This window comes from Odontesthes bonariensis, chromosome 1 (assembly GCF_027942865.1).
Source record: "Odontesthes bonariensis isolate fOdoBon6 chromosome 1, fOdoBon6.hap1, whole genome shotgun sequence".
In the NCBI taxonomy this organism is placed as follows: domain Eukaryota; kingdom Metazoa; phylum Chordata; class Actinopteri; order Atheriniformes; family Atherinopsidae; genus Odontesthes; species Odontesthes bonariensis.
This window is the reverse complement of record NC_134506.1, coordinates 16,101,364-16,129,260: the sequence shown is the minus strand read 5'-3', so window position 1 is coordinate 16,129,260 and position 27,897 is coordinate 16,101,364. Positions and strand designations below refer to the sequence as shown.

At 42.6% G+C, this 27,897-nt stretch overlaps 1 protein-coding gene across 1 annotated transcript; it reads left to right on the top strand.

Annotated features, from left to right (window-relative positions):
- The first annotated feature begins 78 nt into the window (after positions 1–78).
- Positions 79–27,392, top strand: ly75 (lymphocyte antigen 75). Its single transcript, XM_075485483.1, has 35 exons — positions 79–356; positions 1,744–2,115; positions 3,915–4,088; positions 4,280–4,441; positions 5,818–5,937; positions 6,631–6,771; positions 7,150–7,344; positions 10,319–10,479; positions 10,607–10,714; positions 11,210–11,298; positions 11,476–11,645; positions 12,592–12,791; positions 13,173–13,315; positions 13,729–13,807; positions 16,232–16,303; positions 16,504–16,627; positions 16,748–16,783; positions 16,871–17,040; positions 18,139–18,206; positions 18,317–18,393; positions 19,216–19,352; positions 19,809–19,914; positions 20,322–20,482; positions 20,755–20,884; positions 21,244–21,464; positions 21,549–21,711; positions 22,304–22,468; positions 22,569–22,691; positions 22,967–23,152; positions 23,259–23,482; positions 23,586–23,787; positions 23,879–24,040; positions 24,961–25,077; positions 25,475–25,657; positions 25,781–27,392. The coding sequence occupies exons 1-35, from the start codon at positions 260–262 to the stop codon at positions 25,951–25,953; spliced, it is 5,211 nt and encodes a 1,736-aa protein (XP_075341598.1). The 5' UTR covers positions 79–259; the 3' UTR covers positions 25,954–27,392.
- The last annotated feature ends 505 nt before the right edge of the window (positions 27,393–27,897 follow it).

Below are 27,897 nucleotides of genomic sequence, written 5' to 3'. Positions count from 1 at the left end.
TAGATATATTTAAACATCACACTTTCCCTCCTTGACATCGTTTTACTTATAAACCGGAAGTTATGGAGCTGGCTTGACGGCGCAGACAGGAGTGGGACTCGTCGGGACGGCACAGCTGACAGTTGGGGGAGGATTGGGTGAGGTTGGTTGCCTGACCACTTTCTGCGTGGAGTTCAGTAACTCATCGGCGTATATCCAGTGTTCCACGACCAGAGTAGGGCAGCTCCTTTTTGAATCCGCCAAAAAGACTGCCGTGACCATGCTGAAATTGTACGGAGCGACACTTTGCCTTTGTTTGTTGACGTTGTTGGACACGGCAGTTCTCCGGGGAACTTGTTCACCGGTTCAAGGTTCTGGTAAGTAATCTGCGACACTTCACTTTCGGTTTGCCCACTTGCCACATTGTTCAACTCTGACCAAACTGTTTGGATAAACACTCCGTTGCGACTTAAGTCTCAGGACAACGATTACAAATCAACAACTGAAGGCAGACGCTGGTTAGTGTCTGCCTTCAGTTGTTGATTTGGTTTTTGCCAGTTTATTAAACGTTTCCCGTCCTCCATTAAGGTTTTTATTTCTATTTCTATTGTACTTCACACTCTGGCAGCTCAAACATACTCATCCCTCCTCGTAGCCTGTTATGTGTTCCATATTGTCTGCCGTATAATCCAGCAATAATTCAACTGAGTTGCTGTAACACAACTCCGTCGGGCTGTAATGTGATATCGTTGTCTATTTTAGAAAGCCCAGCTTGGGGACGTTTTTGTCGGAAAAGTGCTTCATATTTAGACCCAATCACTCATAAATATTTCCTCGGGCTGTGAGGTGTCCTCCCCATCTGTGCACTTCTCGTGTTATGTGTCTCTCCCCAGCAGGATGCTGTTCTTTTAGGCTCTCTGCGAGGGGAATAATGTACTTATTCATGAATGTAGCTACTGATCTATTCAAACCGTGTAACAGAAGTGAGGATTATCCTACGCCACATCACTTACATGTCAAATCATTCAAAATTGCATCGCCTTTAATTTCTGAACTGAACAGTTTGCTCTGATGTGACATGAAAACCTTTTTTTTGCCGTTTGGATCGATTATTTTAAATGCAGAAATATCATTCTCATTTTATGTTGCACTGCCATAACCCAAAGCTGTGTTTTGTTGGCTTCTTATCGTCACACTCCCACCTTTGTGGGTCCCTGTTTGTACGTTTGCATTCACAGTCGTAGTCTGATCACTGGACCTCACCCGAGCCGAGCAAACTTGTCTTGGTGTCACTGACCGAAGAATAGTTTCATTTTTCTTTTTGCTCCTGTTTCTGTTTTGCCTTGATAATCCCTGAGCCAAGTCTGAAGCACTTGTCCATCTGTTTTCCAGAGCTCGATTATGAAAGTAGTGCACATCTCTGATAAGTGACACTATGGCTCTTTGTGTACCTTCTGAATAGTGCTGCATCTGTGTTTTAGTTTTTAGTTGATTTTGAGTTGATTATTTGTCTTTCTGTGTCCTTTGCCATCTTTGCGAAGGCTCACAGTTGGATCTTTCCATTTCTCTTCCTTCCTTTATCACGTCGAGCCTTCATACCGACACACAGACACAGCTCATCGGTCCAAAACTGTCACAAATGTTAGATCGATGTGTCTGCTGTTTGCCTGTATATAATCAATCATAATAACATATTAACTGTCAACTAATTTTTACATTTTTCCCTTTTTTTTTTGCGGGGGATTTCCTGTCCGTTCACCACAGACGAGGATGCTTTCACCATTCAGCATCTCAGCACGGGGGAGTGCCTGCTTGCAGGGTCCTCAACAGACTTGAGCACAGCCACCTGTGATCCAAACAGCAGATCCCAGTTGTGGAAGTGGGGTTCGGGTCACCGGCTCTTCCACGTGGCCACATCCCTCTGCTTGGCGCTGAACGTTCCCGCCAAGTCATTGGTTCTGGTGGACTGTGGCTCCAGCATGCTGCTGGGGTGGCGCTGCCTGGATGGGGCCGTGCACACCGCATATCAGATGGGCCTGGCAGTCAGCGACGGCAAAGTTGTGGTCAAGCGGGACACTACTGAGACCTGGGCAAGAGGAGGATCCCAGGACAACATCTGCCATAGGCCTTATCGCGGTAAGTGTGGCCTCTCCTCTGATATCCAAGAGACAAAAGGCTCACAGTAGATGGATGGCCTAATGCTTGTGGACATTGCTGGCTGAGGGGAAAAAAAAAAAAAAAAAAAAAAGTAGTGTTAAATTCACTTTGAGTGTTGAGTGGAGCAAATTAAGTTTGGTCTGAGGATTCACTTCTTGGGCAGGTTGTGGAGTTACTCTGATCATGTGATACATCGGTACATTGAGTACATACACAATTGTCTCTGGCCGTTGTTGTGTCACACAAACCGGTTCTGGTACATTTTAAAGTAAGCCTGACAGGCTAGTCGGCTCCACTCCTGTTAGCTAACTGCTCCTTTATGCAATATAACAACATGGCACGTCTAATTCTAAGTTAAGGAGAAGGAACTCCTCTCGAAGCGGAGTATTTTGGGGGACTTCCTTCGTGTATAATCACTTTGCAGTCATCTGACACACATCACAAATGTTGAGAGCAGTGTTCAAGCTGACTTTGGCTTTCCTTTAACGGTTTGGCTCACAGCATGACGGTGCTGTCACATATATATTTAATGTAACAGCGACGCAAAGTTTAAAAAGAAATGTACATTTTCATATGGGGAAGTACTCAGAGGAATGATGTCATACCACATATGTTTAAGACAGTTTTGCCGTTATCTTCTAAGACTGATACAGTTGCAATTTTTTTCAGGATCATTTCTTAGTCCCACAGATGCTTCTGTAGAACTTTATTCTTTGCTTCATTCACTGTTCGGGCATTTTTGCTGGAGTGCGAGAAGTGGCGTCTCTAGTTTTGACTCGCATGTGACAGGCGGTGTATTTTAAATGGATATTCTTAGCGAAAACAGTGACGTAGTAAATAACTGTATGAGGAAGTGACACTTTGTAATACCAAGGGAGCTTTTCATTACAGCAACCTATGCTTGTGGTTTTTATAACGTCTTACATGCACACTGACTGAGTACAAAGAGCGAGAGGAGGCCTCAAGGGATGAAACACAGGTGCGTTCTATGAGGAAGGTTTTTTTTTTTTTTTTTCTATCAACCCCGTAAACCTCCACATGTTGCTTTTAAATGATGGAAAAAGAAACCAAAAACGCTTATTTTTGGCAGTTTCAACTCCTCTGTCGTCGTCCACATTGACTCTGGGGGGGGAGTCCGTGTGAGGAAGTGCAGGGGACAATAGATGACCCGGCAGTGTGAAGATTGATAGAAAGATGAAAACTTTTGAACGTGAAAGCTTAAAAAAAAAACTATGAACCAAAATTAAATTATGAACCTGTAAATGAACAAAATATGAGCTCTTTACCCCATCACTTTATTTACATCTCCATCGCTGCGGGCTTTTCTTTTTATTTAAGCTTAAGTCTTTGTATAAAACAACTGAGATGATCGAAGCTGGAGCTGAAATGCATTAACGTCCTTCTCTTAATCTTTATCTGGATCAGAACTGTTTGTTCATCTATAACTCTTGGTTTTCGCCGCAGTCTCCTTGTGTCTTTGAGGCTACAAACCTACATCGTGACTTGTTTTTCTAGGCCAGGAGCATTTTGCTCACAGCTGAATATGCCTCTCTCACATTCACCCAGCGACTTCGCCACCGTACAGGAACGGTTGTAACTTTGATCGCGGGTATCTTCGCAGGAACTTGTGCTCAGTAGTATGCGTCCTGAAACGAAAGAAGTGCTTTGATGTATGCAGCAAAATTTTCTCTAACAAATCACCGTTTTGGATTTAGGTGTCTTAAAAAGGGCACAAATAGCAGGGGACTCTGACTTTGTACATCTCTTCTTTTTCATAGTCGTGCACACCGCCAACGGGAACTCTGCTGGAATCCCCTGCGAGTTCCCCTTCAAGTACAACGGCAGCTGGTATCACGGATGCCTTCCGGATTCAGATTTTCCTGGACTGTCCTGGTGTGCTACTTCCTCAGACTACGATCAAGAGAAGAAGAAGGGGCACTGTCTATTGCCTGGTATGTTGTCCTTTTTTTTAGGTTGTCTTTGTGCTCTTTTATTTGGCAAAACGCAGAATTATGCAGTCTCCAGCTGCCTTTTTTTTTTTCTTTTACATCACAACATTACTCCTAAAAATTGTGCGCTGGCAGCTGAATTTCTCCTATTTGTTCTCGCATGTATGCCAAACACTGCCTGTCTGACGTTGCAGAGGATGGCTGCCACACCCTGTTTGCTGGTCCAGAAGATGACTCGTGCTATGAGTTTGTTTCCAACGCTGCGGTGACCTGGCACGAAGCTTTGGATTCATGTCATAGTCAGGGAGCCGATCTGCTCAGTGTGTCGGGACCGGGCGATCTCACCTCAGCAACCTGTAAGACTGGCTGAGAGCTACCAGTGTCATTACCTCCTCAAGATGCCTCTTTTGCTCCTCCCTTTTCTCCATCTATATGACAACAAAAATAGGAAATACGGACATCAGTATTTGTCAATAACAACAAAAAAATAAGTAATTCATTTATACGAATAATATCACAGTACTTTTTTCGGTCACCATCATTGGTAAATATGGCAGTGAGCTTTCAGATTTAGTCGTAGTTAGCTTAATTGGAGCATTAGTTCCCTGTTTATCACTCCAGTCATTTAAAACAAAAAAAAAAAAAAAAAAAAGCCTTTTCATCTCACTAAGACGTCACGGTCTGTGTCATAACTTTATTACTGTTGCCTTCTCCTTTCCTTCCGTGGTGACTTTTTTTTCGTTGTGCTTTTCTCAAGTTTGTTACCTGGTTTCTCCTACTTATTGCTTCTTTTTTTTAATCTATGTAAAAATAACAGAAAGGAACAGGGAAGTTAGAATGACTCTGGCCTAAACGCTAAGATCATGCTCAGATAGGTGTCCCTGGGCGGTTCTGCATGCTTTCACCACCAAACGTCCTGTAAGATGGAACTTACACATACAACTGCTGCAGTGCTGCAGATGCCTTGGTTGAGCCCGAACCCTCTCATCTACCTCCTCCTTTGGTTCCCCTTTCGTTTTCTTCTTTCGTGCTGTGGGATTTCCACAACTGCATTACAAAACTCAAACCGAAAACAGTTGGAGTAAGTTCAAGCACTTCTGAGATATTTGAAGAGTGAACTAAAGGGCTTTAAAGGCCCAAAGGTGTCTCGGCCCTTTGATGCCTGCCTGTGGTTTAGAAGCCCGTCCTTGGAAGCAAACACTGCAGCCTCACTGCCTTTTTGTTGTAACATTTGTAGAGCATCTCATGAAAGCAACATATCATAAACTCCTTTTAGGGTCGGACAAACGGCATTCGTCACCGCACAAAACATCTTTTCGCCATAACTCAAGAGTTCAGCGCTAATTATGACAAAGTTTCGCATCGCGTCTGATTACGAAACGCAATGATATTTTGTATCCGACGACTGGCTTCACATAAATATGTCAGTTCTGCAACGCTGTGTTGGTGGCACTAATCTCAGGTAACGTTGAAACTGCTGATTGAATACAGATGATACTTGTTACTTGTGATTCCTTCAGACCTTTTGTACGAGTCTTGGCAGATTAGATTATTCAGTGTAACTTTTTAGCAGAGGCATGCGACCGTGAGGCAGGGCTTCTGGCTACTTTGTCTTCACAGCTACGAATGTTCTTCATGAGTCATATGAGCATGTATCTATTTATTTTTTATAACCGATCCCTTCCTTTGTTAAACGGGCTTGTTTTGTTTGCTGTGATGTTGCTCCGTGCAGTTTTGGACGGCCTTGGCAGAATGCCTGCAAAGATGTGGATCGGCCTTCACCAGTTGGACACCTCTCAGGGCTGGCAGTGGTCGGACGGCTCTCCTCTCTCCTTCCTGCGCTGGGATGAAGGTAATGGCTGTTTTTTTTGTTTCTTTGTTTCTTTGTAATCTTTCTGAAGGCAGATTGATGCATTGTTGTTCTTCACTAAATACATAGGTCTGAAAATTGGAATGTGTGTTGTGATGAAGGGAGAAAAAGATAAAGAACGAGGATGCTTTTGCAGCTTGCATTTTGCAGTTTGTTTGTGCAAAGCAAGTTCTGCATCCTGTTGAGCGTTGCTCTTCTATAAACATTGGTTTCAGTCAGAGAAACAATGTGGGCAGTGTTGTAAAGAAGCTGAGTGGGCCTGGTTATTGGACACAGTGTGGCACTGGGATTGTTGGTGTTGCTGAATTACCCGTTAATGGAACTGAATGGATGGCTTTATCAAGCCTGCCTGCTGTTGTAGCCGTTTTTTTTCTTCTTTTCTTAATGCCTTTAAGGAAACATGTTAGTGTGAAAGACAAGGATACAGCAGCCATGTGGCCTTGTATTGATATGGGCTCCTCATGGCTGAAATAATTTCTAATGCGTCAGTGTTGCTGCTGGCGGAGCTGTGTTGGACTGGAACAGAACATTTCTTCTGTTTCACATCTCTGTAAAACACAGTTGATAAGATCGTTGTGGACAGATTAACACAGGTGTCTGCGTCTGCTCTGCTTGCCTTCAGGGTTTGGCTTTATTGACATTCATTGTGTTTGGGTCGGGGGATTTATTTGACAGGAATGCCGTTTTCCTCCATGTTGATTGAGTCAGACTGCGGCGTCCTGAACGCCGGAAAGAAGTACGAATCTGAGTCGTGCAACAAACGGCTGCCATACATCTGCGAGAAGAGGGTGAATGCTTCTGACACAACAGCACCAGGTGGGTCGGCTGCAGCTTTCACTTTTTTTCACCGTCATAATTCTTCTGAGTCCCATTTTAAACTGGAGGACGATCAGGCAAACGCCTCCGTCGAGGGTTTGAACTCGTGATCTGGATCCACACCAGAGCGTAAATGGTTCTACCTTTGACCTCGCTCCACTTGTCCATGATGTGTCATGACATTTAGGTATTGTTTTTCTTTGTAATTGTACTGCTGCTCAAACTGAAAACACACCTCTGTTTAGATGGAGAGTCTTGATTTAAAAACGGGGCTTAACATTGTACAAATAAAAACGTCCTTACAGTCAATTTTGTTTGAATACAAAGCTGTGTTCGCCCCTCATAGCAACTGGTCTGTCTTGCTTTTCTTTTCCACAGGGGCTCTTGTATATAATGAAACCGTGTGTCCAGAGGGTTGGGTGCCCTGGAGTGGCTGGTGTTACAAGTTAGTGAAGGACAACCCAAAAAACTTTATGGATGCTCAGATGCACTGCAACAGCACAGAGGGAGGGATTTTAGCCAGTTTCCACTCCGTTGACAGCAAAGAGATGATCAGCACTCATTTCCATACAGGTAAAACTTTAATGTTCAGCGTTCCTGGAGTAGATTGTTTTATTCGGATATGGAGTGCCATGCAAGCATTTGCTATGAATAAAAGATGAACTGATCTCTAACTTAAGGCATCGAGATAAAGACTATATTTTCTCTCTAGGGCTGAGCAATTTTATCGATACTGCGATATATATCGATATTTCGTTTCCCGATAAAGTATCGATTTTCCAGCCGCGAGTATCGATTATTATTTTTTTTTTAAGCAAACTTTATTGAAAAGTCAGATGTTACAATTAGTGAAAACACAGAATATTAAGGTAATACAATACGATAAATTAGTTCATAAAAATGTGGTATAAAGTGCATAGCTCTCACGTTTGTGACATGTTCGTTTGTTTCTGTTTGTCTGGCTGAGTTTTCCTTCCGGTTCAAAGGTTGGACCACCAGTCCAATCAGCAACGATTCATGTCAAATTGCACTGTCCCTTTTTTTTCCCCCCAGAAAACGATGTAAGTGTATCGAATCGTATCGTTGGCTGAATATCGTGTATCGTATCGTATTGTGAGACTAGTGTATCGCTACAGCCCTATTTCTCTCTGGCATTTTAAGAAGATTCAACACGTTATTATTTTGTTTTAATGTATCAAATAAAAAAGAAAGGAAAACCGTGTAGAAGTTTAGGCTTCCCCAGGTTTTACATCTCAGACTACTTTTAACGTCTGAGACTGTAAGCATTGAAAACGCTACAAAGTTTTAAGAAATACTGCTACTTATAGTCAGTCAGCTAAATACCAGCGGAATCTGAAGGCAAACATCCAGGCTTCTCACTAACAGTCGACGAGAAAAGTCTTAGCCAAATTTTTCATCGGTCGGTTATTTGTAGGATGGGGGAGGAGTAGGTATTCTGCCATAAACTCATTGCATAAACTTATATTTTCCGTTATTGTTATTATAATAGACACGGTATCTTCGTTTTCCTCTTTCCCCACTCACATTTGCATCCTGGTCATCTGTCACCCGGACCCTTGTTCATTGAATTAATGGTTGTTTGCTCAAAACTTTGCTCCAGTTTTCTGTAGGTACTCTTTTTAAAAAGGAAAAAAAAAGCGATGCTTAAAGGTTCTGACAAAAGTTTGGCAAATCTAGTTGGGAAACGTGTGTTGTAACTCGCATACTTCTGTGCAACATCATGTGTTGATTGGATGTATAATAGGGGAAAGGCTGATGTCATTTGTGTGAGCAGGAAGAGCGGAATCAAAGGAACTTACATTCTCACAAACGCTAAATATATCCATGATGAAAAGGCAACAAACAGTCGACAATTTCCTTTAAAATTGGGACTGCTGGTTGACAAAGCAAAAGTTTGCTTGGAGGCAGAAAGACAAACATCGCCTTGTCAGAAGAGGATTGTTTCTAAAATTGGACCCTGACCCTACATGCACTATGGAAGGCTTCAAATGAAAGTTTTACAATGACATAAAAGTCCCGTGGGCTAAACATCGATGAACATCTGTGGACGGGCGGGGGAAAATAACAGCATGTGCAAAACAGCCTGAGAATCTGACAGTACAAGTGTGAAAAATCACCTGAATGAGAGCTGAGAGACTCTTGGCAGGATTTACAGGCTGTGGTACTTCCCGGTGGGGATTTTACGAAACTCTAAGTAACGGGGCAGGTTGCAAGGAATGTCTCTTTAAAGTCAGAGTAGTCTTTGCTCTGAATAAACCACATGAAGGAAAAATTGTTTTTAACTTCCCAGTCAACTATGACTAATAGAAATTATGTTTCAAAATCATGAGAAGAGGAGCAGGGTTTCCTGCTGTGAGTTGCTGTGGGCAGGCCTGCTGAAGAGATGTATCGACACATCCCAGATCAGCTCAAATGAACCACACTACTGGGCCAAAAGGAAGGCGTTTTAACTCGACCATACTGCTCATCGGTGACGTTACAAAATGATCAGAATTGTTTAATTGTGAAGACTTGCATTCTCATGGCGAGTATGTCCGACTTTCAGCGTCGCATGAGCCCACCGGCGGCCGGATGCATCAGGGCGTACCCCTTAATCCCAGCTGTCTGTAAAAGTGCCGGGTGCAGAAATGAGCCGGCTGTTAGTTTGGCCTTTCAACTCTCCGTCGCCGTAACTCTGCACAATATCAGGTCACCAATCTTCTTATAACCTCAGTCCTCAGAGTAGCTACGCAGCACTCTTCCACCTGTGCCGTGGCGCCGGTTATTCACTAAATGAATCCTCAGTGTGACTCCAGCCCACACGCAAACAGTCCCGTAACAACCACCGCACAGGAGTGCTAGCTTGGCCCTTACCAGCGTTACCAGAACTGAAGATTGTGCTGCATTTCAGCTTCACGGTTGACAAAATCAAAAAAGGTTTTCTTTATCTCAATATTCATCTGCAATTCAAGTAAGCGGCCTGTGTTTTGCAAATTCTGGCATTCAGGCAAGGTGGATTTCTGTGATGAGGGCAGAGCGGTTAGCTGACTATTAGTCAGCCAGTTAGGCTGGCTAGTTTAGCTCTTCATAAATAACCACTTTACATGAGCCCCACAGCGTCATAAAAAAAACCCTGATTTCAGAACTTGCCCACAAATCCTGAGCAGAAAATGGCTGTAAAGCTTCTTAACGGTCCCTCTCCACAATTCAGTACGACACATTTGTCTTTTAACGTGTTTTAAGTGACTATTGTCTACCTTGTAAAAAATCTTTCCATACAATTTTCTGGATGAATTTTCCCCCAGGTCTTTTAATCCTCCTGGGGATCAATAAAGTATTCTGATTCTGATACATCTGGATCGTTCTAGCAGCAGTCGAGTAAATGCGTAAAACAACCATAGCCTTATTTTTTCATAAATGTATTATTTCTTTGCTGCTACAAACGTCGTTCTCTCACCAGGCCCATACTTTCACTGTTTCAGTCAGATTTATTCATTTTCCGCTTACAAGAATAGCTAAAGTTTGCATCCGTGTCCTCCTCCTTCAGATGGCAACTTTTTGGATGTGTGGATCGGTCTGATTGGTATCGACATGGACTCCACTGTCTTCAAATGGATCGATGAGCAACCCGTCACCTTCACGTTCTGGGGCCAAAACCAACCCCTTCAGCCCACTCAGGATCCCACTTGCGTCCTCTACTCGGGGCAGGTTTGTGCATTTGAGTAACGCAACCCGCCGGGTTCAGCCTTCATGTGTGGGATTGTCAGTGGCGTTTGTACTAAGTCTTTTCTTTATACGAAGCTTGCAGACTCAAACTTGTGTCTGCTTTCTACAGTCTCACGGTTGGCAGGTTGAAAACTGCACAAAGATGGTACCTTTCATGTGTCAGAAGAAAGGAGAGCTCAATGAGTCAGCAACACAAGCTGGATGTCGCTTTGAAGATGTGAGTATTGTCTACACTTGACCCAATTTTCTTGAGGAGGCTTGCAGCATTTTTGCATAATATGGTTGGCCTTAATATAATTTGGATCCAAAATGTCATGCCTGGTTGTTTTTGTGTTTCTTTTTACTTGTTTGTCTCTGTTTGGAAGGGATATTTGTCCTTCCACACATGTTGCACATTGCTTTTATGTTTGTCAGCAAGAAAATCTTTAAAAGGATTTAGACGCCACAGAAGTGTGTGTTTTTTAAAGATTTTATTTTTTATTTCAAGGACAGATTAATCACAGAGAAGTTGAAAGCAAGTCTGTATTGACAGGTGTTGCCAGAACTGAAGACATGTGTGGATGCGATGTGACTGTTCTGTTTAGATTCCCATTGCAGAGGACTGGCTGTTTATCAGAACCGTGACTGATAAGACGTCTTATCACGTATTGTGATATTTCCATTTGATTTGATCGTAGCTGAAGTTTTACTGTTCCAACATTCGATTATGCAGGGTTGGAGGCGACACGGTAACTCCTGCTTTCGAGTGAGCACCGAACAAGTATCCTTCAAAGATCACTGTAACATGACTATAAGAAACAGGTAGGGGCTTGTTCAGTTGGTCAAAATACCCACAATTACCATCTGGTGCCTTTTCGAAAGACATCTATTTATCTCACTGCGATTCAGATTGTAACCATATGTTGAGCATGTTTCTTAAACACAGAAATGAAACACAGGATGACTGACATTACACTAATATTTGGCTGGTCTTCCCAGGTTTGAGCAGGCCTTTGTCAGCCGCCTACTTGGTGAGCACATAAGCAAGGACCCTCTGTATTTCTGGATCGGGCTGCAGGACATCAAGAAGACAGGAGAGTACCAGTGGACGAGCCAGAATGGTCCCCCGGGGGTGGTCACATACACAAACTGGGGCTGGTTTGAGCCAGGTTGGTAAAAACCACAAGGCTGTTACCCAACTGGAGTAGCATGTGGTGTGTCAGGACTGACTCTCAACAGATGATGGATTTTGGTTTTATAGTGTATGTAATTTAGAGACCGGTCGCTTCTTTTGGCGTACATAAAGTCATTTGATTGAAGAAAGTAAGCCTTTATTTGATTTTAAGGTTTTACCCAAAACAAAACAAAACGAATAAAGCCAACTCACTATTTATTTAACAACAACTGAGCAGAAATGCAGAAAGCTATGTACGTCCTGACTGCTTCCATAGGAATTAAGGGGGTAAGTGGTAGCCCTGTGCTGCTAATCCAACACAGTTCATTACCTAAAACAAGTGTGAGGATCACCATAAAAGTAGACATGTTGGCACTTTACTGGTCTGGTGCATTCAGGTGTGTTAAGCTCAGTGCCAATAAGGAAAGACAATCAATCGGAAAAAGGCTTATCAGGCTATTTCCAAACATCTTTCCTACAATCAGAAAGATTATTCACAAGTGGTAAAACATTCAAGATGTTTGCCAATCCTCTTAGGAGTGGCCGTCCTGGCAAGCTCACGCCAACGTCAGACAGCGCAGTGCTCGGAGAAACTGTGCAATACATCTCAGACTCTACAGGCCTCAGTCAGCACGTTGGATTTTAAAGTTTATGACAGTAGAATTAGAAGCTAGGCTTGTTTGGAAGGGTTGTAAGAGAAAGGTTTGCAAATTTCCATCTTAACAAACCACAAGACTTCTGGAACAAAGTTCTTTAGACTGGCCACAGGACCATGACACCTGACAGTCGTTAAGATCAATAAAACACGGTGGACTTTAGAGAGCTTTGCATAAAGGAATGCCTTAAAAACCTCAACGAACTGAAACAATGTTGTTATGTTTAGATTCATAAGAGCAATATCATTTTATTTCACTTGTATTTCATTTATGTGTGTGATTCAGAGCGGATTGGAGGTTGTGCTGTGATTTCCACTGCAAAACCCCTGGGCAAGTGGGAGGTGAGGAACTGCACGCTTTTTAAAGCTGGCACCATTTGCAGGACAGACCTCAGTCCACCTCCACCTCCAGAACCAGAGCCAAACCCAAACGCAACCTGTCCCGATGGATGGTTGTCCAGACCTGGCATCAAACACTGCTACAAGGTGTGTGCGCGTGTGTCTCCATCAGCCTTTGGTCGTGTAGATTTTTCAGTGATGCGGTCCATATTTTTGCTGAAACAGTGAACATAGTTTCAGAAAGAGCAAATAAAGTAGATTTAAAAGGCAAGGAAGTGATGTTTAGAAGCAAAGCTGTAATAGCTTGATAGATGAATGTGATTTTAAAAAAATGCTCCTGCAATGAGCCAATCAGAATGTTGTCTCTGTGAGTTTTGTTTTGTTTTTTTCCGCCTCAGCTTCCTTATTACGTTTCAGTTCCTTCTAAATGAGCTGATCTGACAGCTGAATTGGCTTTCTTTACAGTCTGCCAGTGTGCCGCTTCATTTCTGATGTTGATTGTTGCAAATCGTTGTTTCACCTTGTCAGGTGTTTCACGAGGAAAGGTTGAGCAGGAAACGCTCCTGGGAAGAATCCAGGAGGTTCTGTCAGGCTTTGGGGGCCAACCTGCCCAGCTTCACAAATATTGAAGAGATGAGGGTCCTGCACAGCATCATGAGAGAAAGTATCAGGTATGTGTGTGCGACGCCTAAAACGGACGCCCTCGTGAAATGTTGTTCCTGCTTTCACACATACCCCATCACACAAAAGAGTGGGGAGAGGAGTTGGTGGGAGTCCTTTCTCTTTAAGGGAAGACATGATTTCTTTCCAGGCACATACCTCAGAGCCGAAACTTTTCTCTTTCTTCAACATAAACATTCAGCACGTAACCTGAACATGAAAATAAACTCAAACAATCGTCAGACTCGCATTTCACACTTGACGATGGAGTTAGCTTTACACTGGTGTGTCTAAGGATAAAACGCCAGCTTTGCTCTGAGAATCGCCAATGCTTTAAGAGGATTGTTACTGTTATTATCCTTGTCTTTAAACAGAGGTCGATTAGGTGTCATGAATGATTATTGTGTGTCGTGACTTGTTGCAGCGATAGTCGTTACTTCTGGGTCGGCCTGAACAGGAGAAACCCAGCTGACAGGTCCTGGGAGTGGAGCGACGGTCGGCCTGTGAGTACAACCCAAACTCCAAACCCCCTCTCAGAACATGTTACTGTAGAGTACTCTGCAGTTATGACACAGATGTGTTTTACCAGCTGGACATTCTGGCTTTGTGAAAAAAAAAAAAAAAAAAAAAAAAAAAAAAGGGCTGCACGCTGAGCTAAACAAGCGGCTGCACCTGGCTGACTGAAGGGAAACATGGCCCCAACAAGAGATTACAGCTACATTATCAGATGAAACTATAGTGCGATTCTAAAACTTCCTAAAGAAGGTGATTCAACTCTTTGAGTGTGGCAAAAGATGTTGGTTGTTCCCATTGAGCTGTGTCCAAACGTACAAACAAGATTGGGAAGGTTGTAAAAAGGGAAGCTTTACAGGGATGCTGTCAAAGTTTCAGGGCGGAAAACTCAAAACTCAAAAGAAACGCAAAAACAAGTGGACGGAATCTACAGAAACTGGCCGAAGGAAATGTAATTAACATGCAGTCGAGCCTAAAGCAAACCATCACTAACGGCTAAACAGAAGAAAACATGGTTACAGAAGGCTGAAAGTTATATTCAGTTAATAATCACTGGATCCAATGAATGATGCCTGAAGGAAACAAGCAGATTTCTGCAATCACTGATGGAATGGTGTTGCAGGGCAGATGGCTGTCATCACCTCTGCAGTGAATGCACACGTGCACTTTGTGCAATGCATCTTGCCACAGAGTAAAGAGATGAAAGACACATCAGCTTAGTGTCACGGCCAGCAAACAGTCCAGATCTCAGTCTGTGTTCACATCTTTTGTCCCCTTTAAAAAAATAAAACGACTGAATGATAATCCTCCAGAAGTGGTGATTGCTTTTTTTTTTTTTTTTTTTTTTTTTTGCCAGGGGTAATGTTTACAGATGAGAAAAATAAAAGTCCAGCATTGTGTTGTGCTGTCAGGACAACTTAAGTCTGTCTCTGCTCTGATTCTACAAACCTCTTTCGAACCTTAAAGTGTTAGTTCGCCATTTTGCACATTAAGCCCTGTTTGGGGGTATTCTGGGATGAGTTAGAGATGTTCTGATCACAATTTGGACATTTGGTGCTGAACGGAGCATTTAGGTATCCACTGCTGCAGCCCCCCCACCTTTGCATTGAGTCAATGACCACTCAAGCAAACAATCATAAAACGGCATTAAACTTTCGTTTGCAGAGACATGAAACTCACCGTGTGGTCTGTGGTGGACAGCGATACGTTGGCTCGAAAATCACCGCGAAATACGCTTCCAGAGAAGTTATATTACCATTATTGTCCGTCTTCATTGATTTGTATTGGTTTGACTAGTATTACTCCGCGCGCTGTATGTCGCTGGATGTCTTGCTGCTGCTATTCAACGGTGTCCGGAAAAATAGGTCCACCAAATGCTAAAACAACTGTTAGAAGGCACATTTCACTGCGATTTTCGGGTCAATTTATCGCTGTCCACCACTGACCACACGGTGAGTTCCATGTCTTTTCAAACGAAAGTTTAATGCCGTTTTATGATTGCTTGCTTGAGTGGTCATTGACTCAATGCAAAGGTGGGGGGGCTGCAGCAGTGGATACCTAAATGCTCCGTTCAGCACCAAATGTCCAAATTGTGATCAGAACATCTATAATTCACCCCAGACTACCTAAAAACAGGGCTTAATGTGCAAAATGGCGAACTAACCCTTTAAGTCTTAAAACTTCCCATTTTAAAGGATAAGACCGTTTTTTTTACATTGGGCCCTTGATTTCACATTATAACATGATGTTCTACTCACCCCTGCTTGTTGTTGAACATTTGGAGCTGTTCCGAAGATATTCGAGAGGCGTCTGGCTGCTCTCTTACGATATTCGGCCATGAAACGGTTTCCTATGGGCAAGCTTATACAGGCACAAACTATGCTGTTTATAATTTATTAATTACTGTACATTAGCACTGATAACGTGGAGGTGCGTCGCTTACTTAAAAAAATCCGGGTTATTGTAATTTTGATTTTTTTGTCGTAAAGTGGGTGTTACTGACGTCATCGTCGTGCTACTGCCACAGACAGCCCACAGACCTGCTGCCTATTTATTCATTCGGCTAAAATTCAAAATTAGTAACCCGGATTTTTTTAAGTAAGCGACGCACCTCCACGTTATCAGTGCTAATGTACAGTAATTAATAAATTATAAACAGCATAGTTTGTGCCTGTATAAGCTTGCCCATAGGAAACCGTTTCATGGCCGAATATCTCAAGAGAGCAGCCAGACGCCTCTCGAATATCTTCGGAACAGCTCCAAATGTTCAACAACAAGCAGGGGTGAGTAGAACATCATGTTATAATGTGAAATCAAGGGCCCAATGTCAAAAAACCGGTCTTATCCTTTAAATAGTTGGAACATCATGCGTCCAACCATAGACTCACTGACGTTTTTCAATGGCTCCTCAACAGGTCTCTGTAGAAGTTCTACACCAAGATTTCCATGAGGACGACGCGTACAACCGGGACTGCACTGCGTTTAAGGTGGGCTGGATGGATTTTTACAACAAAAACCTTAAATGCCCTGTTCATCTTGCTTCTCAGACTCTAATCTCACGCTGACATACATTTTCTTCTTACACTATCGCAGAAGTATGAGGAACAAAAAGATGTAATGTAATACAGATATGAAACTGTCTCCCACTCCTGAGTGATGGTATTTTTGCAATCTGTGTCTCCGTTAGACAACGAGGAGCACCTTGACGCACCTGTTTGTGTTTCTTGTTCACGACATACCGCCCACACCTTTTTACGCCATGCCGTTTCACTGCGACGCCCAGCTAGAGTGGGTCTGCCAAATACCCCGCGGTAAGACTGCTCATAACATCTCCTTTTGAGTTGATGGACTCCTTGCTTTATGGTGGTGGTGGGTGATTTTGTTGTTTCTGGTTGTTGTCTGCTTCTCATTGTTTGTGGATGCTTCTACAGGAAAGACGCCAAAATATCCAGAGTGGTACAAACACGGTAATGACCGCATCATTCTTAGAATAGTGCTGCCATTATCCAAAATCTCTTTCTCTTAGATCTACTTTTTTTTCCCCCCCTTTTCAGGTGGCCATCATGAGACGTCAATCTTCGTGGACGGAGCAGAGTTTTGGTTTGTGAAGGAGCCAAAATTAACCTTTGAGGAGGCACAGCTTTATTGCGCCGCCAACGACAGCAAACTGGCCTCTCCATTGAGCTCCTCTGCTGCTGGAAAGATCCAGCAGCAGCTAGCAATGGTAAGTGACAGAGGACGGCCTCTGCTCATGCATCGATTTGGTTTTGGATATTAAAAGAAGACTAAGCAGGATGTTCATAAAACATGTAACATTCTCTGTAAACTGACTCGAAAGCAGTCTTTCTCAATCCTCCTCTCTAATGGCTCACAGGAAGTGTGAGGCGGTACCTACTGAGCGTCTCTCAGTTTAAAAGACCTTTAATTTGTAAACAGGTGCTCATAAGTCTTCTCAAGCGAGTGCTTGACCATACGGGCCGCTTATTTAGTACAGCACAATCATAAACATCTGTAGCACAGGGGACATTCAGCCTTTGGGGGGAACTTGCACTTAGCAGGATGTGAATTTGTGAATTTTTCCTTTTTATTTTACACTGATGCGTAAAACTCCTCTTTTCAAAGTGCTGTAGAAACTCTTGTCGGGAGCACACAGCCTATATCTTGTGGTTTATGACATTTTACTGCATATGAAGCTAAATATGTAGAAAAGAACGTCTTTGTTTCCTACCAGTACAAGACGACTTCAGGGAAATGGCTAGGACTCGCTCAAAATGAACAGTTATTGATCTTAAATGTTCGTTTTAGACAGAGGAAGACCAAATAAGTTTCTCTGTCAGTTGACTATCAGGTTTATTGGCTGGGTAACTAGCCGCGGGTGCCTAGCCTAAATAGATGGTAATGCTAAAGCTAAACCCCCGATGACTTGACTTTATAGCATTAACTTGGCCCCGTCGAAGGGTTTAAAGAGAGGCATTTTATCATGACTTGTTTCATGATGTGCAATAAGCCAGAGCCATGTGCTTATGTGTGAAGCTTGCAGTATGTTGGCAGATTTAAATGGCAGTGGTAGTGCTGTTTAGTAGCTGGGTTTTAACTACCAATTAAAACTATGCATTGAGGCTACATTTCTGTCAATTTTAAAGGTAAAAAAAAACCCAAAAATCTGGTGTATTAAGAATAATAAGAATAGCAGGCTAAATCAGTCGAGTTTCTTTGACCATTGTTGCTTTCTATTTGGTTTACTTTTTTCTTTTTTTTTTTTTTTTTTTTTTTTTTTTTAAATTTATTGTGACTTTGTAATAATTTTGAGACACTCCAACAGCTGTCAAGTTCCCCTGAGCAAAACTGGTGGATTGACATGAGAAAGCCCAGGCGAATGTTCCCCATGTCGTAAGTCAACACCGTCGCACACTTCTGCTGTTTATGCTTTGCCGGTTTTTGATGCTTACACCTGTGCTGACTGGTGACACGTGACGTTACCGAACTTATTTGTATTCCAGATACTCCCAGATGTACTTCTATCATTCCTTTTTCCTGGGTCGATGCACGTTCATCACTTATGAGAGTCCTTTTCCAGGTAACCCTTTTCGAGGCACTGTGTTGCTTTGAAAAGACAAAGAATGATAAGCTTAGTCAAAGTTGGAGAATGAAAGCAAACGAATTGCAGAAAAAAAAGCTGATGTAATCGGACTGTTGCTCCTTGTAAGTTAATTCCAATGTTTTATTTGGCTTCAAACTTCAATAGAAACCTGGTTTACCTAACGAACAAGGCAGACAAATGACTTTCACTGCTCTTTTAGGTGACTGGAATATTATTTCCATGAGTTTACATCAACATTTGACTCAAAATGGGAAAGGTGTGGATTTTGTGAGCTAAGGTGGTGAGCGTTAGACCTCACGAAGACCAAAAACCACCTTGTATTTCAAGTGTTGTATTTTGGAAAAAATACATAAACTATGTTTTTTTTAATGGCTCTAAAGTGACTTTATGGTTTATAATATGAAAGATTTCAATGGTTTTTTTCTAGTTTTTTTTTAATCACCTACAACAAGAAAAAATGGCAACTATTTGAAGTATTTTAGAAATTCGTCCTAATTAGCATAAAATTGGCTACAGCTAGCTCATATCTATGCAGAGATGTATTATTTATAAAGTCCTAAGGAACGTATATTCTTCTGAATGTGGGCTTCTTCTTTTTTTTTTTTTCTTTCTTTAATCAGTGCATGTGAGACACAGCACGTTGCTTTGATAAAGAGGTTAAACTTGATTGATTGCTTTGGTTAAAGGTTAAAGATTACTTTGTTTCCATTTTTCCTCTGGAATCCGCATGCCTTGACTCGATTCGTTGTATGTTTCTCCGGCAAACGCACAGATTTATTGTCATATTTGCCCTTGCAGAGCACGACCGCAGTTGCCAGCAGCGATATTCCTTTGTGTGTGAAAAACACAACATCACGTCAGTGGAGATCAACCCTCTGGAGCCTCAGCCTGGAGGACTTCCCTGTGACCAAAATTCTCTGCCCTTCAGAAATAAGGTCTGACACTTCCCTTATTTAACTCGGGACCCCTCAGAATAGATGAGCTCTAATTCTTACAGCCATTCTTTCCTCCAAGCCCTCAATGATTATTTCAGACAGAACTGCAGGGAGATTAAAGATGAGACTGTCGACTCTTGCTCCTCAGATGAGGGAATGTCCTTAATGAAGCTGTTTAATATTTCCACCAGTGTTTTTTGGTTGAGGTGAACATAAATGCTCTGTTTCTATACTTATTTATTTTAAAAGTCTTCACGATTCCCTGAGCGCTTGTGAGAGCACGTAAGATTTGGGAATTACTCTGTATACTGCTGTTGATGGCTAAAGGTGCATTTCTTCCATCGTCCTGGCTTTTGTAGCTCTGAAAAAATCAGAAATGCTCCGTGAATACACGGCCAGACTGGAATAAAACCCGTTTTACAGAAAGTGGTTATAATACTGGTGTTATTTTTCTAGTGCTACACACTGATGAACATAACGTCTACGTCATTCAAATTCGCCAATGAGGAATGCCAGTCTGTGAGGGGAACTCTGGTCACTATTTCAGATCAAGTGGAACAAGGTGAGAATGTTTAACTTTCCGATCATGATTCTCTGACATACGTTGAACTTCGTGTTTGTATCTGAAAGTCTGTCACAATCATGACGTTTTAGGTCATGATTCCTCTTCAAACGGATAATTGGGATTAAATATTTAAGCCAAACGATAGTTTGATAAGAAGATATTCGGTCACAATGCACAGCACCACATTTGGTAAAAACATACCTAACTTTAAGACTCGGCAAGAGAGCAGATGTTTTAGTTTTTTGAATGACCTGATGCATAAATCCTTTGGACAAAAACAGGGCGTGTCCCACGAGATTAATTATTTATAGAAACCAATGAGTGACAGCAAGACAGTGATGGATGTATCACATTTCTGTTAGTTTCTTTAACCCAAAATGAATTTTCTGTTTGTATTCTTTTAGACTTCATCAACACTCACCTGCCGAGTATGACAAATATGGAAAGAATATGGATTGGTCTGAAAATCAAGCAAAGCGACCCTGCTTGGGTCGACCACTCCCCAGTTGACTACATCAATTTCAACTCCCTCCTTCTGGGCATGCACAAGGCTATAAAAGTCAATGTAAGTTGTCCTTACCCCCAAAGGCCTTTTTTTTTTTTTTTTTTTTAACAGGGAACAAGTTTTATACTTTGGAGTCAGGTTTAGGGAGTCAGAACTTTTTTTTGTTTCCACCCAATTGGTGAAGACTTAAGGCAAAAAGCTTCCTCTCTCCTTAATGTTTTGGGTGGACGGTGGTAACTAATAGTAAATTTTGAACCTCCATCCAAAAAAAACAAACCAGGAGGCTTAATCTGAATTCACTGTCCATTTCGCTTTGTTCTTGTTTTTATTAGACGTTTGATCAAGACAGTTTGGACATGTGTGTGTTCCTGCTCAATAACCCCAGATCTGAAATCATGGGTACCTGGGATTATTCCTCCTGCACCCAACTCTACACTCTGGGCATTTGCCAACACTATGCAGGTAATTTCTCTCTTCTTACTCTTAATTTAACTTTATCCCAAATTTTCCTTCAAAGTTTGCACATAATCAGGTTGAAGTTGTTGAGATTTCCTTGGATTTCTAGTCTTACCCTGTGTAGACCTCGATGGTAACCTTGGAGAATACACTTGAGCAAACAATCTCAGCCACTTTTTAGCACTAAGATGTTGAACTCACTCAGTTCCACTGTTTTCCATCTGGCTTATACCTCATTTCCTGTAATGTCTGTAATCTGCGGTATCTTTAACACACTCTTAAAAGGGCAAACACATCTTGCTGTTTTGTAACCATGGCGTTTTTATGATGAGATGTTTTGTTAAACATGTTATTCTTCATTTCAGATAAGCTAGAGGAGCCCCATATTCCCACAGAGGAATTCCAAGTCAACAACCATACTTTCCGTTTGATTGTCAAAAATCTCACCTGGTATGAGGCTTCGCGGGAGTGCGCGAATCAAAACATGGACCTGGCGAGTGTGCCGGATACTTTCATACAGTCCACCCTCAGCGTGCACGTAAACCGTGCCCAAAAACCCATGTGGATTGGCCTTTTTAGTGAAGATGTAGGTGTCCCGGAGCAATCCTTTGACTTAAATTCACCCGTTATACAATTCTTCTGTAAGATTTGTCTTTTGCTTTGTGTTAAGGATGGGAACCACTACCGCTGGACTGACAACAGTCACACTGTGTTCAGTCGCTGGTCTGCTGATCCCAGCAGCGGCTCGTGTGTTTACCAGGACACCGATGGCTTCTGGAAAGCCACGGAGTGCGAGGAGAGTCTCCAAGGCGCCATCTGCCACAAGCCCCGCAGTGAGTTGTCTGCATTCCACGGCGACTAACAGCGATGTCACTTCAGACAAAATAAACAGAAGAGTTGTGCAGCAAGTTGTGAACGTACAATATAAGTGGCCCGAAAAAAGGTGTAGGATGATGTTACAGCTTTCAAAATGGAGTCCGAAAAAGTCTCGAGGGTCTTGAGGCTCGAAGCTGTTGTTTCGTTTAATCTGCAACAGGATATAAAATCCGTTGTGGGGGAAATTGAGAAACGTCATGATTCCTGTGTGACCCAGGTGTCGCAACACAAGTGGTGTTGGGAAAGAACAACGTTATGATTCAAAAGGGTTGATTAAAGCAGAGCATCAGGAAGATCCTGGAGGTTTATTTTTCAGCTTCACAGAAGAAACATTTTAAGCCTTCAAAAATCTCGGGCTATTTGTTTTTCATTTCCCTACAGCGCTTCTGTTTTTTTCACAATAATGTAGCAATGATTTATTTATTTATTTATTTATTTATTTTATTTATTTATTTATTTTGAGTAGAAAATACTCCATGGTTTCAAAGTACCTTAAAACGATAATCATTCTCTTCACAAAAACGTTTGTTTCAAATGTATTTATTACAGAGGAGAGCATCGCTCCACCAGAGGAGGTTACCGTGAAATGCCCTCATAACATCAGCGGACCAAACTGGATCCCCTGGAGGAACAACTGCTACTCCCTCCAGCAGGTCGCAACCAGATGGGAAGCGTTTAACAAAGGCCAGATAGAAGACACCTGCAAAAGGCTTCGTAAGAGATGGCCAACACTCGGCACACGCTGTCACGCAGAGGAAGGCGGTTCCTGTAGCGGATGTCGTTAAAATTGTGCGACGGTGTACCTGTGTTTCAGATGCAGATGCAGACATCCTGACCATCCGAAATGAGCAAGAAAACGAGTTCATCAAGAAGCAGCTCTTACCATTTAAAGACTTGGTCCAGTTCGTTTGGCTGGGACTGTTCAAAGACTACAACGGTTGGCATTTTATTTAGTCACAGCCTGCGCATTTCTGTGAAGTAGATGTTCCATGCAGTAGATGTGTTGAAATAAGGCTCATTTTTCTTTTATCTTTTATAATATACTATAAAGATCTTTCATGTCAAAAAAGGCTGAAACATGGACGCCGGATGAGGACATGAAATTTTGGACTCGTGCAGGCAGAGGCTCTGCATGCTGGGCCTTATTGTATGTGTGTGAGTGGGCTTTTATGTCCTTATGTCAGAGTTGATTGGGATTTTGTTCTGCTTTAGACAACCAGACCAAGTGGTATGATGGCACAAATGTCCAGTATTCCAACTGGGCAAAAGGCCGACCGGAAGTAGACGGACAATTCATGGCCGGTCTCACCACTGACGGCACCTGGATTCTCATCACAAGCACAAACTTGCACGCAGAGTTCAAACAAAAGTCGATTGTGACCTGCAAGCTGGATTATGGTTGGTATCTCACACATCATGATTTAAAATATCATGTGCATCTCTGCTGTTGTTGCTGATGATATCTGATGCTAAAACAACTTTGCGGTACATTTTTAATCCAAAGAATCCAAACAGGAGTATAACCATTCATCCAAGGATTTCCAACACTACGGCAGCTTAACTTACGAGGTGGTGACCAAAAAGCTGAACTGGTCCCAGGCTCTAGAAGAGTGTAGTCAGCGTGGCGGTCACCTGGCGAGTGTCCACGATATGGAGCACAACGCACATATGAAGCTCATTGCTAAGACAGATGGATTTCCGCTGTGGATTGGCCTGTCGAACCAAGATGTGAGAATTTAGCGCGAGCAAAATCTCAGAAAAAATATATTAAAGTTGAACAAGCCGCACAGACAGAGCTGCCCACCCGTTGACTCGGTCTTTTCCCGTGCAGGTCAGTGGCTCAGCCTATGAATGGTCTGATGGGACAAAGGCTGACTACGGCCTCAACGTCTCACTGAAGGGCTCCAGTCTCGACCAACAGAAGGCCAGCTGTGTTTTCATAAATCCTGCTGGGGACTGGGTTAGAACCGGCTGCAACACTGTGCAAGACGGCGCCATCTGCTACACCACTACCATCACCACCGCTTCCCAAAGTGAGAGAACAACCGGTTTTCTTTATAGAAACGCATGTTTACTTGTAATTTTCACTGTCGTCTTTGCTGTTTCTGTACTTGTATGAACCAGGAGCAAAACCGCAAGCTGCCTCACAGGACAATCACTGCCCTCAAAGTAATGGCATGTCCAAGTGGGTTCAGCATCAGGATCACTGCTACGCATTTGACATGAGTTTCTACAACTACAGCGTCTACAACATGGAGCAGGCCAGGACAATCTGCCAGGAAATGAGTGAGTTGGACGTTGTGTATAACTGTAATTAATCCATTAGGACCAGATGCAACATACGCCTGCATCTCTGACTTTGAGTGACATTTGTATGCAAATCAAGATGCAGAGGCATGTGTGTTGACACATTGCCAAGAAGGACAGACACCACAAATGATCCTAGAGAAGCAACTGTTGCTGCCCATCAATTTGTGCCATTTAGAGTTATGAGGCCATTTCCAAAATTATTGGAGTCCATCGTTCTACAGTGAGAGAGAATGTGGAAAACATTCAAAACGGTTGCCAATCTCCCGAATTCAGCCCAAGGTCAGACCTGCGCAAAGTTCAGAGAATCGGCAACAAACCCAAGAGCTGCATCTCAGACTCAGGCCTCAGTTAGCACGTTAAACGTTGAAGGTCAGGACAGTACGATTTGAAAAAGACTGACTGAGCATGGCTTGTTGGGAAGAATTGCAGGAGAAGAAAAAAAGAACACGACCAGTATAGTTTGGGTTTGCAAAGTTGCATCTGAACGAACCAAAAAGAGACCAAAGTGAAAATGTTTTATCAAAATACAGAGTGACACATACCAAGCCAAACGCATATCAGTGCAAAGACCTCGCACCAACTGTCAAGCACAGTTGTGGAGGGCTGGGTTTGTTCTGCAGCCACAGGACCTGGACACCCTGCAGTCATTGAGTCCAGCATGAACTCTGCATACCAAAGTATTCTAGAGTCCATGTGAGGCCGTCTGTCCGACAGCTAAAGCTGAAACTGGGTCATCAACAGGACAAAGATCCCAAACACAGCAGCAGATCTACAACAGAATGTCTGAAAAAGAAAAGAATCAAGGTGTTGCAATGGTCCAGTCAAAGTCCAGACCTCAGCCTGACTGAGATGCTGTGCATGAAGCAATGCCCTCAAAGTTTTCTCTCTGCTGACAGATGCTCAACTGCTGACCATCAAAACCAAAGAGGACAACGACTTTCTGGCCAAGTACATCGCAGACAACCCTCTCATCACCAACCGAGTGTGGCTCGGCGTTGAACTTGACTCTGAAGGTAAGCCCTGTATATTGAAATAGAAAGTCAAGTATTTTTTTTTAGCTTTAAACGACGGAACTGTCTCTCTGAAATTATACGGGCTTGTTTGAAGTAGCCATTCCAAAAACCTTGACGTTTCCGCCTCGGAAAACAAACTGGAATGTGGCTGAATGTTTTGATGAGAGAACATCTGGAAGTTTCGTGTGAAACATAGAAACAGTCACACTTCTCCTTTGATTTCATCGACGCGGCAATAATTTGTCATTGCGAGGAAGAGCTTGTTGTGCTGCCATGTAGCCTTTGTTGGAGTCCGATATGAACCCAATGTATCACAGGGAAACTCCTAACTCGTGACGTGTAGGGAGGTCACCGCCTCCTCTTTCCCCGCTCACTGCTGTCCCGTGCGTCCTCTCAGGTAAGCCCGTATCCTGGCTGGATGGCTCGGCCCTGGATTACACGAAATGGAAGTCTGACAAGCCGACTTCCGGGAAGAAGTCGGCTCCCCTCTGTGCCATCATGATGGCGGGAGACGACGGCTTCTGGAATGTGGTCAGCTGCCAGTCCACCAACAGTCGCGTTGTCTGCAAAACTGCAGCAAGTGAGTTTCACTGCTGGAAAGTTCAGTGGTCTTTGTATTGCTGAGTTTGAGCATAAAGTGGTAACAAAAGAGCTCCCGTAAAACCAGGCTGATAACTGTGCAAACCTGTCTTCTGCTCCTCAGAATCCCCAGGCTCTCCCGTGGCACTGGGCCTCTTCATCGTGGTCCTCATCGCTCTCCTTTTAGCCATCAGCTTCATCATCTACAAGAAGAAAAGACCCCACTTCTCCTCTACCGTCCGCTACAAGAGGACCTTCGACGAAACGGACACCAACAGTATAATAACAGAAGACTGAGCTTGCTTGAGTTGTCGGCCTCAGGGAGTATTACTATGCCTGCCTCACCTGAATTTTACTTTTCATCTTGAGCAGCCTTCTCAGTTTTCTTTTTTTTTTTTTTATTTATTTTTCTTGCTCAAGACTATAAAACCTTCTGTAATGAAGTTTCGGACTGTAAATATTGTTTGAAAATTGTGAATAGCTGCCAAAGTGTCTTAATTTGTGTTATTTTAGACTGTGTTTATTAAGAGCTCCTAATGTCGATGCTTGAGCTGAATCTATGTGGTAAATGTTGTTTATTGACTCGTGTGGGGTTGATTCAGATATATGCAACCTGACGAAATCTGACTCGGCCTCCCATTCAGTCTTAAACGCTTGATTGCACTGATGCACGAGTCAAACTATCCGAAACAAAATCTGCTGTCATGTTTTTATACTGTATGTGCGATTAACTCAAACTAATCCAAGGTTTGATTCACACGTGGGGATCAAAAATCGATACGTTCAAACTAAAAGGGGTTAGGGTTAAAATACACCCGTCTTCTTTGATGTCGAGTGCTTTATATCCTAGACCTTCGGGCACTTGTGACACTGCCAGATGCCCGATACGTATGCAAGTGCAATGGAGGCAAAAAACAAACAAACTACAGGATTTTGATATTATTTGAACGTCTAATTTATTATTTAGGATGACGTTGAGCTCTTCACTTTCTGTATTGTGACTCCAGGCTCCCCTTTATTGGGCTGAAACCTAAGTGATCTTTAAAAAAAACTTTAAAAACTTTACAAAGCACAATTAAATTGAGATTGTATTATAGCTGAAGGAATTTTGCTTGTATTTTTATTTGGACTATATGATATTTCTGCCTATTTTATGACAGTGCCTTCTGATGTCATCGCTGGATAGGTTTTTATCCTGAAATGTATTTACTCTTTTGTTTTTTTTTGTCAATGCCTTTCAAGAGTTTTTGTCAATATGTAGAGATAAAAATTTGATCATGAAAGAGAAAAAGTCTTAAAGTTTAGTCCTGGAAGCATGACCCCCCCCCCTGCTCGTAGCCTCACACTGAATCAGACACACCCGTGTGGGTGTAATTTTCGTGGCTCTGACTCATCTATGCACTGAACTACTGATGAAGAACGCACTTTAGTTTGTTTAGGGGATGGTGCTCCTCCAGTACGTGGAAGCACAAAGAGATTTGGAGTTTTTAGAGGTTCGGATTGCACTGTTGTTTGCTGAAAATGCTTTTGTAAATATGTGGCCTTTGTTTTGTAACAGAATGAACCAAAGACGCTCCGAATCGCTTGAATATCAAAAGCTTGAGCAACCGCCTCAGTGTGGCGCTTTAACTAATCCTTACCTGGTACTAAATCTTTTTACTTTTCCATCACTCCTACAGTTTATCAGCTTCAATCGGACACAGTAACCTTCAATAAAAATTGTCTGTCTTCAAACACTTTGTGTTCATGGTAGTTTTTTTTATTTTTTTTTTTAAGCCACATGAGCTGTTGCTAGTATTTAGTATTGGTTATTTAAAATTAGAAGAGAGGCAGCACTGTTTGGCTTCCGCTGGCAACACAAGCGGCTTATCAATATTCAATCAAACATACATCAATGTACAACCTATAACATCTGTCGCTATTTAGGGACCGAGCAGTGAAACTGCAAGGACCCTATTATATATGTAGGAGTTCTTCTATATTATTCTTTCCGTCCGATTCTTTGCAAAAGGTACGCGAAAACTCTGGAAATTTTGCGAGCGCCACCTGCCAGTCGACAACATGAAAGAATCTAAACTTTATATTTTTGGGAGTCGCTCATTGACTCTGTAGCGCCCCCTACAATGCTTAAAAACGGTCCCCGCATTGGGGTTAATTTTGCGTGGGACGACAAAATTCGGTACACTCTTTCATCATGCCCAGACGCACAAAAAAGTCTCTTGCCACCATGATTCCACGTAC

What these genes read in the sequence shown, in the direction of transcription:
- ly75 (XM_075485483.1), top strand. Translation starts at nt 260, where the DNA reads ATGCTGAAATTGTACGGAGCGACACTTTGCCTTTGTTTGTTGACGTTG. An exon ending in AGGCGAATGTTCCCCATGTC is followed by an intron (nt 18,207 to 18,316) that starts GTAAGTCAACAC and finishes TTTGTATTCCAG; the next exon opens with ATACTCCCAGATGTACTTCT. An exon ending in TTGGCCTTTTTAGTGAAGAT is followed by an intron (nt 21,465 to 21,548) that starts GTAGGTGTCCCG and finishes CTTTGTGTTAAG; the next exon opens with GATGGGAACCACTACCGCTG.